Below are 17,390 nucleotides of genomic sequence, written 5' to 3'. Positions count from 1 at the left end.
ACTCGAGTGGTTTCAGCGTTCGGTGAGGGCGAGGGCGACATAGTCAAGTATCTGTACTGATCAGCGAGTACCATGAATAGCGCTGGACACTGTCCGCGGTGAGCTTCGTGAGCTTCAGACGTCAAATTTGCATGACTGCGAGCTGTGCCAATTTCGCCGAGTCAGTTGTGCGCTGGAATTCGATTGCCGCCTCTTCTCCAACTCGAGGCCTGCTGGCGACGAGACTGATGAAAAAGTGAATTCGCGTCAGCCGGCGGTAGTGGAAGGCCAGCGACACGGTGCCTCTGGACATGAGCAAGCTCAGCGGCCCAGTGACTGGTTCAAAAAATAAGAATAATCTTGAATGTCACCGTAGTGACGTTTCAGAGATTAAACTGAAAAGAACAGATACCTAAGAGTGGTCAGCAAGCAGTCGAGATCAAGGGATTTTGCCGCGCGCGACTTACTACACTTGATCTAAGCCAAAAGGCAAAGAGAGCTAAAGAAAAAAGAAGAGGAAGTGGGAAGGAGAGTTGAAGGCTTTTATGCTGTTCGCGCTAGCGGTAGGATCAATGCTTGGCGGCTGCCGATTGGCCGGCTTCCAAACCGCCCTGATTGGCCAGGCAGCAGTGCGACTCTGTGACTGTGACTGTGATTTCAGGCACTCCTTTCTCGACTGAGGCAACAACAGCTGTACAACTGTGCAGTGCAACTGAGTAATGGCAGCGAGAGTGCATCTCATCATCACTCGAAGACAACCAGTCTCAAGAAAGAAGATGCTGTCTTCGATTCGATGCCAGGGGTCTCACACTACGAATTGACGATCATTCAACCTGGTTGTTTGGAGCACGCACAGTCTTGACCAAAATGCCTTCTTCTCTCTACTCTGTCGAACCTGTGAGGCCGCATGGCACCGTGACCTTCGCGGTTCCACCTTGTGGTCCACCACATCTTACTGCTTCGTGGGCATGTTGAAACGAGGGCAAGCGGCACAACGCGGCGAAAATTCTTGGCAAGTCAGGCTCTTTCCAACTTCACTTCACGGAGCAGTCCTGCGTCTCCACACACGATGCCTCTCGTTGTCGCGCAGGGTCTAGAGAAAGGGGACAGCCGCAATGAATGAGTCGCGTTCCGGCGAGACAGGTAGTCAGACACCGGAGCCACACCGCCAGAAGAAAGTCCGCCTGGCCTGCCAACGATGTCGAGATCGCAGGATTAAATGTGACGGAGAAGTTCCGAGCTGCTCAAAATGCGCCAAGGCTGGCGGTATGTCCGCTTCCAATGTGGAAGCCTTGTGTGGATGTTGACTGAACACAGTACCCTGTATTGACGTCGACGCGAGGAGAAGTGGTAACACGATCGCGAGATCTTTCTTGACAGATGCACAAGCCAGGCTTGCGTGGCTTGAAGATCTCGTAAAGACTCACATACCTGGCATCGATCTTGAGGCTGGTCCCAAGAGGCCTGAGGGAGAGGCAAGCAATGTTCAAGAAACTCCCACTACTGGAAGCAAGAGAAGACGTTCCTCGACTGCTAACGGTAGCGAGGATCTTTCTGCCGTCTTTCGCAAGGCTCGGCGTATGGCACTAGACCTGGGACTCTTCTCCTTGAACACGAATTTGTCGCAAACTCACTACCTAGGATCATCCTCTGGCTCCTTCTTCGCAAGCCTGCTGCCGGAGGACCAGCATGTTGAACATCAAGACGGCAGTTCAGAGCCAGAATCTGATGCCGAGAACGTACCACACCGACCGATCTCGCCTCGTGGCAGTTCTCATACGCTATTCTCGCTGCTGAAGCAGAGTTTGCCGTCCAGGACAGATTGTGGTCGGATGATCAAGCTCTTCTACGACTACTATCATGCAGAATATCCTGTGCTGCATCAGCCTAGCTTTGCTGCCCTGGTCGATGCACTTTATGCTGCTGCGGAAGCTTCTCCGTCTTGTGCTCTTCAGCACAACGGCTGGCCTGATAGCGTTCGCGTCTTCTCCTACAACGGCGTTGTTGGGCGTCATGACGGACGAGACACGATTGCGATACCCATTCGTACAGCGGCTACACAGATTTTCTTTGTCTTGAGTATTGCAGCAGATCTCCAAACCAGGAAACGAATATTCAGCGCAGACCCCAGCAGATTTCATGCACAGGCGCTCGCATTGTTTCAGCTCGCCATTGCGGAGGTCTCTTTGGCAGCCGTCCAATCAATGGTACTTTACGTACTACATAGCTTCTTGACAGCTGAGAGCGGCAACATTTGGGTCGTTCTACACATCGCACTGGCCCATGCGATCGATCTTGGCTTGCACCGAAACGTCACAGCCTCAGGACGGACCACGGAGACGGCTTCGCAAATGCGTCGCCGAGTCTTCTTCAGCCTTTACGCCCTGGACAGATACGTAAGTACCGCCCAGGGACGACCACTGGGCTTTTCGGACAACACGCTGGATCTTGCCGCGCCTCAAATCATACATGATGGTAGAGCGCATGTTCAGCAGGATCAGGCTTTTCTGTTCTACAGTATTAGTCACTTCCAATGGGCAGCTATTATTTCTGCTATCAAGCAACAGCTGTACTCCTTCATCCCGCACGATGTACCTTCCAGCACTGCCGCTGAACTGCATGCAGATCTGAACTCCCGGCTTGACCAGTGGCTCCAGGAGACTAACGCTGCCGTCGAAGACTTGCCGAAGAATACTCTTCGCCGCTTTCGTACCGAGATCAAGATTGACTATCACTTTGCGATTGGTTTGCTCTATCAGCCATCACGAGTCAGCCGTACACCAAGTATGCAAGCGCTGCAACGATGCCTCCGCAGCGCCAGCGAGAGATTGCGACTCTACTGGGACCTCCACGATCAGAACAATCTCGCGCTTTCATGGCCACGAACTCACGGCATCTTCTTGGCCGGAGCTACACTCGTATACTGTATATGGAGTTCCGCGGAAATAAGGTCTACTATAGTGGTCGCTGAGCTGGCTGCTGACCTACGACTCTGCTCAAGCTTACTGACATTAGGGTAAGTTCTGATGTACCAGCTGTATCGCTCACGCTGTTCGAGTGGAAATCACGACTTAACACATCGCAGGGCAGAGTGGTGGCCCCTCGCGCAGCGCGGGCGCCGAAGCTTTGGAAACCTCGCAGACTCCACCATCGAATTTCTTGCTGGGCCCTGCGGTATCAACCAGCATCCGATCGCACCCTCAGCGACTCATGGAGCTAGCATTCCTATACATGACCAGCACGGCCTTGCCACGGACTCAAACCAATGGGCAGATATCGAAATTGCTCTGCAGTCATTTTTACAGCACGAATATCAGCTTACAGACATGCTTGATGTGCTGGATGCCTCTCCAGTTGACCCCATGAATCCTACGTGGATAATGCCCAACACATGGTGACCAAGGTGGCCATGCCACCAAAACATTTACACCATAGCGACGTATTAGTCTCAACATCAGAAGTCGTACAACGTTGTTGGATTCTCGACCATGATCGCTCGCCATTCCTGATCTGTGACCCAGCTCCTCAGGCTGCGTAACCAAGCACCATCGTCCACTTCCAGAAATGGAGTCAGTTGCAAGGCCTCTTCTGGCGATCTCACCTTCATCCTTTGTGTGTGCGGCCAATCTGAACCCCACAAGATCCTTCGAGGATTGGCATCCACCAGGACTCGAACGACTTCTTCCATGTCAGCATAATCCGGAATATCATTAGAGCATCGATACGGCGCGCTCAGCTTGACCCAGAGATTGCCGGCTTGCAACGCCCTGGTGATCGCCGCAAATGCAGGTAGCGACTATACTTCTGCAGACAGACTTTTTCCCTGGAGCAGAGCATGGTGGTCAACTACTACATGCACGGGCAAGCTTGGTATGAGTCCCGCCAACGGCTTCCAATCCTCGGATTCCAGCTGCAAGAAGTCTATACTCCATTTCCAAGGCCGAATCCTCTCGGCATACCACACTAGCATTTCTTTCTGCTTCGCGAGATCACGCATGGCATTCTCGGAGTACAGGTCTAGTCGGATGCCTCGTACGCCACATTGATGCAGCTCATTGATCTCGTCATCATTGGTGTCTCGAGTAATCACGGCGACGCCACGAGTGACTTCTGGGCTTAGATCTTCGATGAAAGACTGCAGGGAGGAGCAGTCGTGGCCGTAGGAGAGCGCGTGGACAAGTACTGATTTTCCGATGCCATGGTCTTTCTTGAAGCTTTCATACTCTGCAATCGATGCTCAAGGCGGCGTCAGGTGATGGCAGAGCGAATACGGGAAGTTTTCAGCTACAGTCTATCAGCAGTGCGTTCCGTGTGGTTGTGTCAAGACATGCCACACGTTCGAAGATGTGGTGATGTGTATCAATAATTGTTGGCTCTGGAGACATATTCTCGATGAGGAGATGATTATAGAGGCCCTCGCGAGTTCTGCTAAAGAATGTGGCTGACGAGTCTGCGTCGTCATGGAACTGGATTGTTCAACAACTGTGCTGACTACTGATGCGACTGTAAGAAATGGTCATTTGAAATCGCGACTGACTCAGCCTGCTGATCCTGATCAAACGAGAGGCCGATGCTCATGTGGCACCACAGATTATTTATATGTTCTGGAGCGATCCGTATGATCATGTATCGCAGCGTCACGATTTACCTGGGCTAGAGTGCGGGCATTAGGTGGTCCATAGGAAGCATAGCGTACGCTTCCGAATGTCGAGCTTCATCGCCGAGGTCGGCTCGCGCAGCTCTACGGCCTCGGTGCACATGCTTTTGAACAGAGCTGTCTTTAAATTGTGTATCACCATACCACGAAATTGTTGTGTCCGCGTTGACAGCACTGGACCGCGCAAACCAAGTTGAAGAGTGGAGACATTGCTTGGCGGCGGAAGTGGAGAAGCGGAGGACTCCGTCTCTCGTTCTTCTCCTCCACGGTCAATGCCGGACTGCTCCGTCGCATCGCGTTCAGCGCGAGATTGACGCGGCAGAGATGACCGCTTTTGCATCCGTCGCCACGAAGATGCGTGCGAAGTCGGAAATGGACGCCCTTTGGGGCTTCAAGCGCGTCTCTCAGATGTTCTCCCTCACAGACATTCCCTCGCCGCCTTGCGAGGAAGGGCTTGACAGAGATGTATTGCCGCTCCAGAGCTAGGGGCCTCAGCAGGCAGACCGCATCCTCACGCTCAGGACAGACTGCAAGATGTCGTCGACAGCTGGCAACGCTGGCAGGAAGCACTGGTCAGCCAGACGTGCCGCTCTCGAACCTAGAGAAGGTGGCATTAGGCTCACTGCACACCCTGGACAGATCACTTTGCTGACGTGACAAAGCGATCCCTCCCATACAAGCAGCTGCAGCACAATCTGATAGCCGTTCTGAGACGGATACAGAGGTCACTGACGCTCAGCGAGAAGATCATGTTTACCCATTTGTGCGAGCCGGAATCGCAGGACATCAGACCTGGGAAATCGTTTCTCAAACTGAGGCCAGATAGGGCAGCATGTCACGATGCAACAGCGACAATGGCTCTCCTACAATTTATTAGCGCTGGCCTACCAAAGACGGCAGTTCCGACCACGGTTCACAGCGATCACTTGATCGTGACAGAACATGGCGGGAATATCGATCTGGAGAACGCGAGGCAGCAGCACTCTGAGGTCTACAACTTCCTGAGCTTAGCGTGTAAGAAGTACGATATCGGATACTGGCAAGCTGGATCTGGCATTATCCATATCACAATTTTCGAAAACTATGCTTTTCCAGGCGGACTGATTATTGGGACCGATTCTCACACACCCAACGCCGGTGGTATGGGCATGCTCGGAATTGGTGTTGGCGGCTCCGACGCTGTGGACGCGATGGCAGGTATCCCATGGGAACTGCCTTGCCCGAAAGTGGTTGGAGTTCGCTTGACTGGAAAGCTCAGCGGCTGGAGTAGCTCAAAGGACATCATTCTAAAGCTTGCTGGTATGCTCACTGTATCTGGAGGAAAGGGCAAGATTATCGAGTTCTTCGGACCTGGCACGCAGACTATGAGTGCCACCGCAATGGCAACAGTTTGCAACATGTCAGCAGAGATTGGCAGCACCTCGTGCATATTTCCATGGGCAGAGTCTATGGGTCGATATTTACACGCTACTGACCGCGGCTTCATTGCCGATGCTGCTCTGAACAACTACAACCTGATCACGGCAGACGAAGGTAGCGATAAGCATTACGATGAAGTGCTTGAGATCGATCTCGACACACTCGAACCACATATCAACGGACCATTCACACCGGATCTGGCCCATCCGCTATCTCGCTTTGCCGGCGATGTACAAAAAAGCAGTTGGCCAAGAAATGTGTCCCAAGCTATGGTCGGCAGCTGCACCAACTCCTCTTACGAAGACTTGAAGAAAGTGGTCAACATGGTCAGAGAGGCTAGCAACGCTGGTCTAAAGCCGAAAGTGCCACTCCTCGTCACAGCTGGAAGCGAGAAGATCCGAGCAACACTTGAAGCAGAAGGCATCTTGACTGAACTTGAAGCCGCAGGCGCTAGCATTCTGAGCAGCTCGTGCGGACCGTGTGTTGGCCAATGGAACCGTGAAGGTGCATCTAAGCACGAGCCCAACTCGGTCATCTCGTCCTACAATCGTAACTTCACTGGGAGGCACGATGGCAACCCGGCAACACATTCTTTTGTCACTTCTCCAGAGATCGTGACGGCTTTCGCATATTCGGGCTCCTTGGAGCATATTCCGGGCAAGGATTTCATCATGTCTGCAACAGGCGAGCCATTTCGGTTCACACCACCTGCGAGCGAGGAATTGCCCAAGTCCTTTGCGTCTGGTGACGCCCTTTACCAGGCTCCCGCAAGCTTGGCAGAAACGGCCAACATCGAAGTGGCTGTCTCCCCTACGAGCGATCGACTTCAGCTGCTCGAGCCCTTCCCAGCCTGGAAAACAGGCAACGCTTTGGGCATGAAAGTTCTTGTCAAGGTAAAGGGCAAATGCACAACTGATCATATCTCACCTGCCGGGCCTTGGTATAACTATCGTGGGCATCTGGAGAACATCTCGAACAATCTGCTGATAGGCGCCGAAAACGGCTTTTTGTCTCCTACGCCGAAGGATCTAGCTTATGCTAGAGGTCAAGCGATTAACCAGCTCGACCAAACAGTCGATGCGATTCCACAAGTTGCAAAGTCATACAAGGTACAAGGCATTCGATGGTGCATCATCGGGGACAACAATTATGGAGAAGGCTCTTCACGAGAACACGCTGCGCTCGAGCCTCGGTTTCTCGGAGGTGTTGCAGTGATTGCAAAGTCCTTTGCTCGCATACACGAGACGAATTTGAAGAAGCAAGGCATGTTGGCTCTTACCTTCAGCGATCCATCTGCCTGGGATAGGATTGTAACAGCAGACACTATTTCCATTCTGGATACCGAAAACATAGAGCCAGGAAAGCAACTAGTCATGCAAGTGAAGGCAGCGAATGGTTCGACTTGGAACACGCTTCTGGAACACACCTACCACGATGGCCAGATACCTTGGCTAATGGAAGGTAGCGCGTTGAACTATGTCAAGAAGCTCAGAAAAGAGGCCGCCGACGATTCAGCCGCAGTTGTGTGATGACAGGCAGTACCACAGCGAATTTATTCACCTGTAGCAGATTTCGCCCCTTCACAATGGCCTACCGGCTGTCCTGAGCGCTCAATACCCTTGAGCTTAGCAATATCGTGCGCGACCACAACGGCATGCGACATGTTCAACGCTGCGTACACAGTGTCACATCGGATATTCGGCACGTTGAATTTACTGTGCCGTACGATCGACGCCATGAGAGTTTGGAAATCCGCATCGTTCGCTGCATCGCCTCAGCCGCAGCATCAAACATGCTGAATCCAACCTGATCACGGTCTCAGCCACCATGTCTTCATCGGCCTCGCCACTGCTATCAATGTTCACCTGTGTTGTACAAAATAGTGGACCTGCGCCCACACTGCATCTGATCCGCGAGCATTAGGACGATCTAGTCGTGCTCAATCGCAAGATCCTCTTGGCGAAACACGCTGCCACGGCCAGCGACAAAAGGGACATACGAGCTTCGTCGAAAACTGGGCTGGATCTAAAGAATGGAGTCATCAGCGAGCACGCGTGTTCTGCAAGAGCCAGCGTTGCTATACCTCGTTCTCTGCCAGCTATCACAAGGAGAGCTCCTGATTGTGCAGCGAGTCTGCCAGACCTGGAAGAGGACAATATCGGACGATCGGCGACTCTTGAAGATGATGTGGCTGCATCCTGGCAGTCCTGTCACCAACTTTGATGTGGATACGACACGAATCAACCCGCTTTTGCGGAGGACGTTCCCAACGATTTTCGATAGTTGTAACTTCGAGGACGGCTTCGCCGAAACTTTGGTCAGGCACTCGCCATTCAACGACATGTATGTCCGCAAGAGCCCACAAGTGCTGAAAATATTGAAATTTCCAAATTCTAGCTGGAGAAGGATGATCCCGTGTTCTCCAGCGCCAGACCAATTGCTAGTCAGCGTGCCTGGTGAAGAGAGAGGCAAGTTGATGTGGCTCAATTTCAGCAACCGGAACGTACAGGACGCGCAGAAATCTCGTCCACCGTGGCTCACTTTTGGCCTGTTGTACGACATTGCTGAATGCGCATGGCACCAGGGCGATCCATGGCGTCTCCATGGCATTACTTTCGATTTTCCCAGCGCGTCCCTGGAGCGAAGGCGTTGGCACGAATTCATTCCGCTGGAGGCATTAATTCCCGATCAGCTGCGCGCGTTGGCAAGAAGTCGTGCCGGGCTTGTGCGACTTCGTCTCCAGCCCGACATCAGATCGGAGGCGGAGCGACGTAAATTGCACGATGAACTTGTGGCCCAGCAGATCCGACAGCGAGACTGGAACGCACGATGGGGATGGTGCGGGACCAATTTCATCGTACGAAACGAGATATTTACGGACGAGTTCCACTTTACTGATGCGCTCCCACTCGATGAAATCAGATGGGACGACATATGCGAATACGACATGCCTCTGCGCGAGACGTCAACACCACAACCAAGCCCGCCTCGACGGCGCTTGTTTGGGATGAGGATCGGGAGAAGACGATGAAGATATATACCATCATGTTTACAACCAGAAACGAGACGCATCACACCTTGCACTCAAGTGTGTCCATCTCAAAAATTCAATGCGTACATGGTCGTCTTACGCTTCACTGCTTGCTCTTCTCCCATCACTCGCGTGCATCACGCAGATGTGTACAGCCACTTTTGAGACCCCCCAGTTGCGGACAGCAAAATGGAAATCCGGGAACATCAGCATTTTCGTATTTCTCGCAACTTTGGTTGTTTGTATTCTCTCATCTCGGACGTCTCCTCATGACATTATCAAGACTTCTCCTGAATCAAAAAGCTTTTCCCTCTGTAGCAACTTAGGAAGTGCTGGAAGACCTTCATTTTGGTACTTGCATCAAATCCAGGGACAAGCTCGACGCCGCGAGGGAACCTCTTGTAGAATTGGCAAATAACAAGACGCAACTCCATCTTCGCCAGGTGGATACCGATGCAGTAACGACTTCCACCTCCAAATGCCACGAACGCATCTTTCATCTCCGCCGTTGGCTGCTCCCACCTATCCGGCTTAAACGTTTCAGGCTCGGGAAAGATCTTGGGATCCCGGTGGAGGGAATATGCTGGGATTCCAATCACCGTGCCGCCAGGAATGAAGTAGCCAGACAGCTCGGTGCCTTCTGGAGGTACCCAACGCGGCAAACCCATGGCAATAGGCGGACTCAGCCGCAAGGTTTCTTGAATAACCTGCTCGAGATACGGCAACTTCCGGCAGTCCTCATCATCAAAATCCTTCGGCAGAATTGCGATCTCTTCGATAAGTCGTGACTGCATGCTTTGATTCTGTAGAAGATGATAAACGATTGAGATGGAAGTCATGGCTGTGGTATCGGTGCCAGCAATGATGTTTAGTCGCGCGTCAATCTCGAGTGTGTCCTCTGGCAAGATACCCTCTTCCACCATTCCAAAGGTCTTCGTCAGCAATGTCGGTTTAACATTGTCCGGATCTTCACGGTATGCGGTCCAATAGCGATTGAGCGACTCGTTTGCATACTCGTGGAAGCGCTTGGACATCTGAGTAACACGTTTCGCGAGACCGAAAGGCGCCAGAATTTTGATGAGAAAGGGCAATTCGAGGCGATAGAGATTGGATTCACCAATGAACTCCAAGTCTCGGCTGTACTGATTCTTCTTTCCAGTCTCGAGCATCTTGAATGACTCTCCGAAGGAAGCTTCGCCAATGACGTCTGTCGCCATGAAGAAGAACCACTTGAAGGCATCGGTGCGTGACGTTGCGTCGATGTCTTCAGCCATCCGCTGGACCGTCAAGTCGGTGTTACGACGGATGTACGATTCCATACCCTTGATTGACTTTTCAGAGAACTGATGAGCAGTTCGTTGCCTGTGGGCGCCGTGTGCCTTGGGATCGATCTCAAAGAATATGCCATTGGGAAGGTGAGGAGCGCCTTTGAGCCTTTGGTAAAAGTCGGTCTTGGGAAATTTGCCTCCCATCTTGTACACCTCCTTCGTGGCTTCGATGGTAGCCACTGAAATCTCGCTGGGACTCACTCGAACGATTGGCCCATACCTTTGATGAAGACTGTGAACATAGTCCCATCTGACTCCCTTCAAATTGTACCATTTGAAAACGAGATTCGTGTATGCTGAGTACAGCGGGCCAGGAACATGACTGAGCTCGCCCGTGGCTCCAACATAGATCCGATGAAGTGCGATTCCAAGCAGCACGATACCGAGAGCGGTCAGCGAGATACTAGACCCTTGGAGATATTCTAGCAATAGTGCCATAGTCGCGACAAGGCCGCATGTAGCAAGGGGGAGTTCGCGGTGGCGATGATAGTCGTCAGTTGTGTATGCGCGGTAACGATCCTTTGGGTTTGTGCAGGTGATATAAGTAAGTCATGCTTGCCCGTTGGCAACTCTCAAGAATTTGCTTGGCTCACAAGACAGAGTTTAGACCGAGATGTTGACGTGGGGATCGGCAGTCTTCCATACCCAAAAGACACGTCGAGTTTCGCACGTATCGGCCTGGGAAATGTTCAATAATCATCATGCCGCCCATTCCACCAGCAGTCCCAAGTCATAACAAAAGCTGTGCAACATGCACGCCACCATGTCGGAGCAAAGTTACTCCCTCAAGCTAAAATCAACTCCACCTGCATGCAGAACTTCGCTGCTTCTATGTCCTGTTCACTCCACAGAGATTGAGGGCAATCTAAATTTTGACAAGGTCAGTATCCACACCAGCCATTTCTTTGACAGGAGGGAAGAGTTCCACGCATCCGCAAGGCATTCAGTAGACAGCAAAATCTGATGTTGGGGCCCACCAGCCATTCATCACTCTCAACGATTTGATATCTTCAGGCTACCTCTTCCGAGGAAAAGGCCAGTCTGCAACGTACGCGGCACATAAGAACAGTACTTAGTCAACTCCAGCACACTAGGCTCAGCCAAAGAAATTACAGCCTCTTCCGCAGATGTCAACTTTCTTGGGCTCAAGGACGCCTGCAAGCATCCATTTGTGAGTGAAGCGAGGCCGCAACAGATTGTGCCAATAGGAGAGCCTGCTTATTCTCCAGCTTCTGCCGTGCGGTTTGATCGAGAAGCCACAATGTGGAGATGTCCTGGCGTTTGCATTCGAGCTTCCGAATTACTTTCTTGTAGCCGCGACCCAGGAGCGGGCTCGCAGATGACAGGAGTGGCATTTCTCAGCACGAAGCTTCAAGTCCAGAGCCCGCACGACGGTGCGAAGAGAACAGGTAAGCAAGCGTCTGAAGAATGAATTGCCGCAATCACACGTCCACATCCGAACGTGTCGATAAGACCTTTTGTCAGAGGCAGTTCATAATGCCAGATTGAGAGAAGAGAGCTGCCCAGGCTTGAGAAGTGTATCGAGAGGTTCGAGTGCGTTCACAGCTTCCAGAAAAGAAAATACATTGAATGATTACTGAACACGTTTGGGAGCGGACGTCAGCGTGCATTGACGCCAAGCGAAGACATGAGGACTGGACAGCTTTCTGAAAATCCCACTCTCTTAGAACGAGGTCTTTATGATGCATACATGACGATGCTCAAGAGAAGTCCTCTACTAGAAGAGGAAATATTGCGCTGAAAGCGTTCACGGCCGTAGCGGAGCAACATTGCACTCCATCGCTTGGCAAAGCAAAGTGAACGTGATGTCAAAAACATGAATCAATGATGCCTACAACCATTCGAGATGGGGAGAGATCAACATAAATGAAATGAAAAGGGCTTGAGCAATAGATAAAACATCGACAGCAACAATTAATAGAAAATAACTATCACAACAACCACTTAAACCACCGCCACCATGTCAGACAACACAAAATCCGAAGAACCCTCCGTTCCTCTCCCCAAAATCGACTTCGCAGCCTCAACCGCGCTCGTAACAGGCGGCTCCTCCGCGGAGAATCGGCTATGCTATCGCCCAAGAACTCGTAACCCGAGGAGTCCGGCGTCTAATCCTCGTCGCCCAAACCGAAGACAAACTCCAAGAAGCCGCCAAAACCATCCAAGCCACCACCCAAAACCTTGAGATCAAAATCATCACCATCAACTTAGGAGAACAAGGAGCCCCCGCAAAAATCTACAAACAGATCAAGGAAGAATTCAACTGGAAAGTCGATTTACTTGTCAACAATGCCGGTTTTGGAAGGAAATTCGTCTTTGCTGAGGATCCGGAGACGGATACCTCCCTCAAGACCGTCGACCTCATGGTCCGCGCAATCGTAGACATGATGCTGCAATTCCTCCCGGACATGGTCTCTCGAAAATCCGGCGGAATTCTCAACATCGGATCAACAGGCGGCTTCCAGCCTGTGCCCTACACAGCCGCCTACGCAGCAAGTAAAGCATTCGTGCATACCTTCTCACAAGCAATCCGACAAGAGAATATCGATAAGGGAGTGAGAGTTGCGTGTGTGATTCCTGGTGTGACAGAGACGAATTTAGATGGGCAGGGGCATGGTGAGAAGAGAGGGATAATTGAGAAAGTGGGTGTTGATCAGCCGCAGGATGTGGCGAAGGTTGCGGTGGATACTTTGGAGGATAATGCTGCGGCGAGGATTGTAGGGTGGAATAATAAGGCTTTTCATTCGGTGTTTAATTTGGAGGATAATGCTGCGGCGAGGATTGTAGGGTGGAATAATAAGGCTTTTCATTCGGTGTTTAATTTGCTTCCGGATTCGGTGATTGCGAGTCTGGTGGCGAGGTCGAGGGGTGCGCCGGGAGAGGAGTAACGTCTGAGACGGGGCTATTGGGTGAAGAACCTTTGAGTGTGGACAGCGTGTCAGAAAGATAGCGGTGAGCGATTGAGGTTCCCAGACCCAAGCAATATCCAAGAAAGAAGATTCACATTCCCCGTACGCAGAGCGGTGCGGACAACAAATCCTCTTAATCGTCAGCTGTCCTCGCATTGCAGACTAGATCTTTCAGTCATGTAACACCCGGAAACAACCACACTACCACGGATACCTCCTCTCCTCCTCCCTCCCCACAACTTCACCATCCTCTCCTACCAACCCTTCGGCAACCTGCTTCTCATGCTCCCGATCCAGAAACTCCAACAAAACATCCCCATACCTCTCTTTTCCCTTATACCTCCCTACATCCTCTCCCCAACTTCTCACTGCACTCGCCAACCTCCCGGGCACACCAGACTCTTCCACAATCTTCTTCACCGGCTCGAAATAAGTCCGGATCGTAAACACCACCCCACCGCTCCTCGGCAACCTCCTCAAACTCTGCCTCTCAGATCGGAAAAAATGGTTCTCAATCGCTTTATCTTTCTGCGCAGTATTCCAGCTCGGTGATTCCGAATCTTCGGGTCCAATACTGTGACTCCATGCAAGATCATCGTCTACTTGGATGAAGTAGTTGTTTCGGAGGACAGGTTTCTCAGGCGAGAGGCGGCGGAAGAAGTTGGCCATTCCTTTGTGGAGTTTTGTTTCGTAGCCGGGGACGTCGCCGGAGAGATGGATTTCTTCTAATGACATGCCGAATTTGTCTGTTAGGCGCCAGAAGCCGGCTAAGAGGATGGAGGCTGCAAGAAGGTAGTATTTTCCGTCGGATTTCTCGAACATGATGGCGAGATCGTCTTGGATGAGGCGTGCGCAGAGTTGCATGGGGTTTTCGCGAGGACCGGAGTTGACGGAGAGATGGTTCGGGCGGATGTCGAAGGTCTCTTTGGTGAGGATGTTGATGAGACCATGAGTCGTGCGATGGAAGAGGGTTGGGTAGCGTTGAGGAAGGTAGGAGGTGAGTTCTTCGAGAAGTTCGAGGGCGCCATCAAGGTAGCGAGGGTCTGATGTATCGATCATGGAGCACTTTGGTCCTCGTTCGGCGATGCGACGGGCTTTGTCGGTGTGGTAGCGGAGGTAGTGGTTGTCGAGCTCGATCCACTCATCCCACTGCATGTTGCGAAGCCCCATCGTGATGTTGTAGACAGGGCCGTGGCGGAAGGGACGATATGGCAGTGGCGGTGTCTCGGTTACAGACCAGTCGGGATATGGCACCGGATCTGGCCGTTTGAAGTCGACTGGCTGCCATGCTTGAGTCGGAGTCAGTGTCAAGACATTTCCGGCAAAATATGGGACGCTGCTCACTGCCAGGTTCGCGATCCGCTGCGTTTGGTCCCTTGCCAGGTCGTTGAACACTGGCAGTAGGCTTCTCGGGATCTGGAGATCGCGACCTGAGCCATGTCGGTCGTCTCTGGCGTTGGAGCGTTTTCTTCGCATATACCAACACTAATAAAGTCAAGACCGCGATAGCAGCGAAGACTGAAGCCGGAAGAGGCGCCATATTCCCGCTGCGGAGCTGCTTCGCCAACGATGGAAGGTTGTACGAGTTCCAGGCAGTGTCAGCCCAGACGTTGAACGACTCCTTCGTCTTGACAAATGTATCCATATTCGCAGATGTAGCCAAGATGCTGGCCGCGAGCAAAGGCGTTGAGGGGTCATCTTGTACAGTACGACATACGCGTGATGTCCCGCCAAAGCTTGGTTCAGAGCCCGCGATAAGAAGGTCGATACGCGGTGTCCTCCACAGCAGCTATAGCTTTAGTGCCACGTCGAATGATTTAGCCCCATTTCTATACGCCTTGGCCAATGCAAGATAGCGATAAGTGTCCGAATGCGGTAAGAATACACTCGGCATATGACGTTGCATCGTATGCTGAGACGTATATTAGATTGATGTCGCGCGTGCACGACTGCAATTCGTACCAGTGATAGTAAGTCCAGCTGACAGAGCAAGGTTGTGTGAGTGCATGCTCGGTGGTAGATCGATGTCATTGCTGCTTTGATCGCTATCACAACAGTGTCTCGATATTTGGCAAGGCTTGCTGCGCTTTGCCTACTGTCTCTTTCCTCCTCTTCAATAGACAGTAGTCACCATATATGCGCTTGAACTTCAGCGGCACGAAAGGTAGATCAGGGATCCAGCCTAGACGACCGACAGTCCCAGTCGAAGCTGCATCCAAGAATGGCAAGCACTTAACCTTCTCCCAATGCTTCTGGTCGGCGACGAAGTTTGGCTCCAGACTTGTAGCTTGCGTACTCGGCAGATTGACATCAACCAAGAAATCACAGTGCTTAACATCGGCATATTTGCCTGGGTCCTCACGGTTCTCATCGTTCATGCCAGGCGGCACAAGCCAGGTTCCAGGAAACATCCCAAATCCCTGACCAGCTTCGGAGAACTCGCCTGGCAAGAGTCCTTTGAACTCACTGCGAACGAATTTCGCGCGAACGCCGGTTGGTAATAGATAATGTGATGGAAAGCGATACCATTCCTTGCCAAGACAAACTTGGTCTCCGGGCTTTGTAACGCCCACGCGATGGAGCGGATCGTAAATGGAGAGTGGCGCACCAAATGCTGACATTGTGCCCACAGTCCGGAAAGCTGCAATGGCTGTGGCAGCGAGGACAAATCCCACGATTCCAAGAAGACGCAGCTGAACAGGAATTTTGCTGATCAAGTCCTTGGGATCGGTCGAGCCTAGGTTTGCAAGAATTATGTGGAATGACACCGCCGCGTTCAAGATCAAGGCCGGATAGGCTGGATACATGAATCTCTCCTCCTTGTGCGGCTGCAGCGTGAATATGGCCAGCCACAGATAGAATGGCGTCAGAAAGACAACGCCACGAAGGTAGCTCGCTCTCGTCGCGCCTTTGGCACGCAAAAAGTGCTGGGCAAGGAGAAGCGGCATTGAAAGTAACGCCAACACCAGCCAGAGGTGGAAGTTGAGGAAGAGATTCCTCAAATAAAAGTGCCATGGCTCAACTCCGTACAGTTCCGGACCCTTGCTGCTAAAGACATTGTAAAGCACAATGTTCAGCGGCACCAGAACCCACTTCTTGTAGAAGAACCAGTCAATGCATAGGATCAGTCCCAGAGCAATCAGAGTCCTGATCACCCCATCAACGACTCGCCAGAACAGCTCGTTGATGCCATACAAGTCACTGAGAGACGCCAGGAGCAGTTCTTCAGCGAGGAATGGAAGTACCATGGCTGCAGCAAACGGCCATCCAAGGCACGCGCCGATTCCAACCATCCAGATACCTTGAGCAGTGCGCAGACCTCCTCGCCAGTCCATGAAAGCGGCGGTACCAAGCATAACGAAGTACATTGCAAAACTGCTAGGTAAGAAGGCTATGCTGGCATGATACAGTCCTGGACTGGTGAGAGTGATACCTAGGTAGTAGATGGCGATTCTCGGATTCAAGGTAGCTGCAATTTTCGAATACAGCCTCGCTTCCGAGAGCGCGCACACGGCTCCCAGCAGAAATCTCAGGAAGTAGAATTCGGCGACTTTGGGCTTCGTCCTGGATAGCAGACGGGCAAATGGAGTCAGAATGGCATGGATCCCAGTATACGCCCATGATCGGATGGCGTATTCGGGAGAGTATTCCCATGTTTGGAAGCCATGGCCGTGGTTCAAGTAGTGGGTGGGCTCCCAGTAGTTGAAGACCTCATCGCAGTCTTGGATGGGGCTGTACAAAGCGGCAATGGTATGACAGGCTAGGAAAACATAGGAAGCCGTCAATGTTGACACGTAGAGCGGAGGTTGTGCATTGGTGCTGTGTGGAGGCTCAGCATTGGTTGGCGGATGTCGTTGATCACTGCTTACAGCCTTCCCGAGGGCAATTTTGTTGGACGATGCGGCGACTTGGAGGCAGTCCGGGGCCTGTGGGTGCCCTTGGGCGTTGATGGAGCCATGATGAGGCGTGTTTATGCGTGCATTAGTGGGATGGACGGTCGGAGGAGGAGGCGGCGCGGGAGACACGCGGACGCGACTTTTGCGGTG

At 52.0% G+C, this 17,390-nt stretch overlaps 7 protein-coding genes across 7 annotated transcripts; 4 read left to right on the top strand and 3 right to left on the bottom strand.

Moving 5' to 3' along the window:
- Positions 1-1,296: 1,296 nt before the first annotated feature.
- Positions 1,297-3,377, top strand: RHO25_011564 (uncharacterized protein; the record flags this gene model as incomplete). Its single annotated transcript, XM_023602983.2, has 2 exons — positions 1,297-2,995; positions 3,065-3,377. Coding segments are annotated over 2 exons (2,012 nt in total), but the record flags the coding sequence as incomplete, so codon positions are not given.
- Positions 3,378-5,099: 1,722 nt separating this feature from the next.
- Positions 5,100-7,584, top strand: RHO25_011563 (uncharacterized protein; the record flags this gene model as incomplete). Its single annotated transcript, XM_023602982.2, has 2 exons — positions 5,100-5,243; positions 5,299-7,584. 2 exons carry the CDS (start codon positions 5,100-5,102, stop codon positions 7,582-7,584), a joined length of 2,430 nt encoding a protein of 809 aa, XP_023454811.1.
- A 503-nt stretch (positions 7,585-8,087) lies between these two features.
- RHO25_011562 (uncharacterized protein) lies at positions 8,088-9,086 on the top strand (the record flags this gene model as incomplete). Its single annotated transcript, XM_065603430.1, has 1 exon — positions 8,088-9,086. The coding sequence occupies one exon, from the start codon at positions 8,088-8,090 to the stop codon at positions 9,084-9,086; it is 999 nt and encodes a 332-aa protein (XP_065459502.1).
- Positions 9,087-9,364: 278 nt separating this feature from the next.
- On the bottom strand, positions 9,365-10,852 carry RHO25_011561 (uncharacterized protein; the record flags this gene model as incomplete). The annotated part of the gene is made up of 1 exon (XM_023602981.2): positions 9,365-10,852. One exon carries the CDS (start codon positions 10,850-10,852, stop codon positions 9,365-9,367), a length of 1,488 nt encoding a protein of 495 aa, XP_023454810.1.
- A 1,543-nt stretch (positions 10,853-12,395) lies between these two features.
- On the top strand, positions 12,396-13,323 carry RHO25_011560 (uncharacterized protein; the record flags this gene model as incomplete). Its single annotated transcript, XM_023602980.1, has 2 exons — positions 12,396-12,428; positions 12,478-13,323. The coding sequence occupies 2 exons, from the start codon at positions 12,396-12,398 to the stop codon at positions 13,321-13,323; spliced, it is 879 nt and encodes a 292-aa protein (XP_023454813.1).
- A 222-nt stretch (positions 13,324-13,545) lies between these two features.
- RHO25_011559 (uncharacterized protein) lies at positions 13,546-14,989 on the bottom strand (the record flags this gene model as incomplete). The annotated part of the gene is made up of 2 exons (XM_065603429.1): positions 13,546-14,633; positions 14,689-14,989. The coding sequence occupies 2 exons, from the start codon at positions 14,987-14,989 to the stop codon at positions 13,546-13,548; spliced, it is 1,389 nt and encodes a 462-aa protein (XP_065459501.1).
- Positions 14,990-15,392: 403 nt separating this feature from the next.
- RHO25_011558 (uncharacterized protein) lies at positions 15,393-17,302 on the bottom strand (the record flags this gene model as incomplete). The annotated part of the gene is made up of 2 exons (XM_023602978.2): positions 15,393-17,163; positions 17,214-17,302. The coding sequence occupies 2 exons, from the start codon at positions 17,300-17,302 to the stop codon at positions 15,393-15,395; spliced, it is 1,860 nt and encodes a 619-aa protein (XP_023454815.1).
- Between the last annotated feature and the right edge of the window lie 88 nt (positions 17,303-17,390).

This window comes from Cercospora beticola, chromosome 8 (genome assembly GCF_033473495.1).
Source record: "Cercospora beticola chromosome 8, complete sequence".
NCBI classification, from domain to species: domain Eukaryota; kingdom Fungi; phylum Ascomycota; class Dothideomycetes; order Mycosphaerellales; family Mycosphaerellaceae; genus Cercospora; species Cercospora beticola.
Note: the sequence above shows the minus strand (reverse complement) of the source record. Positions and strands in the feature narration are given on the sequence as shown.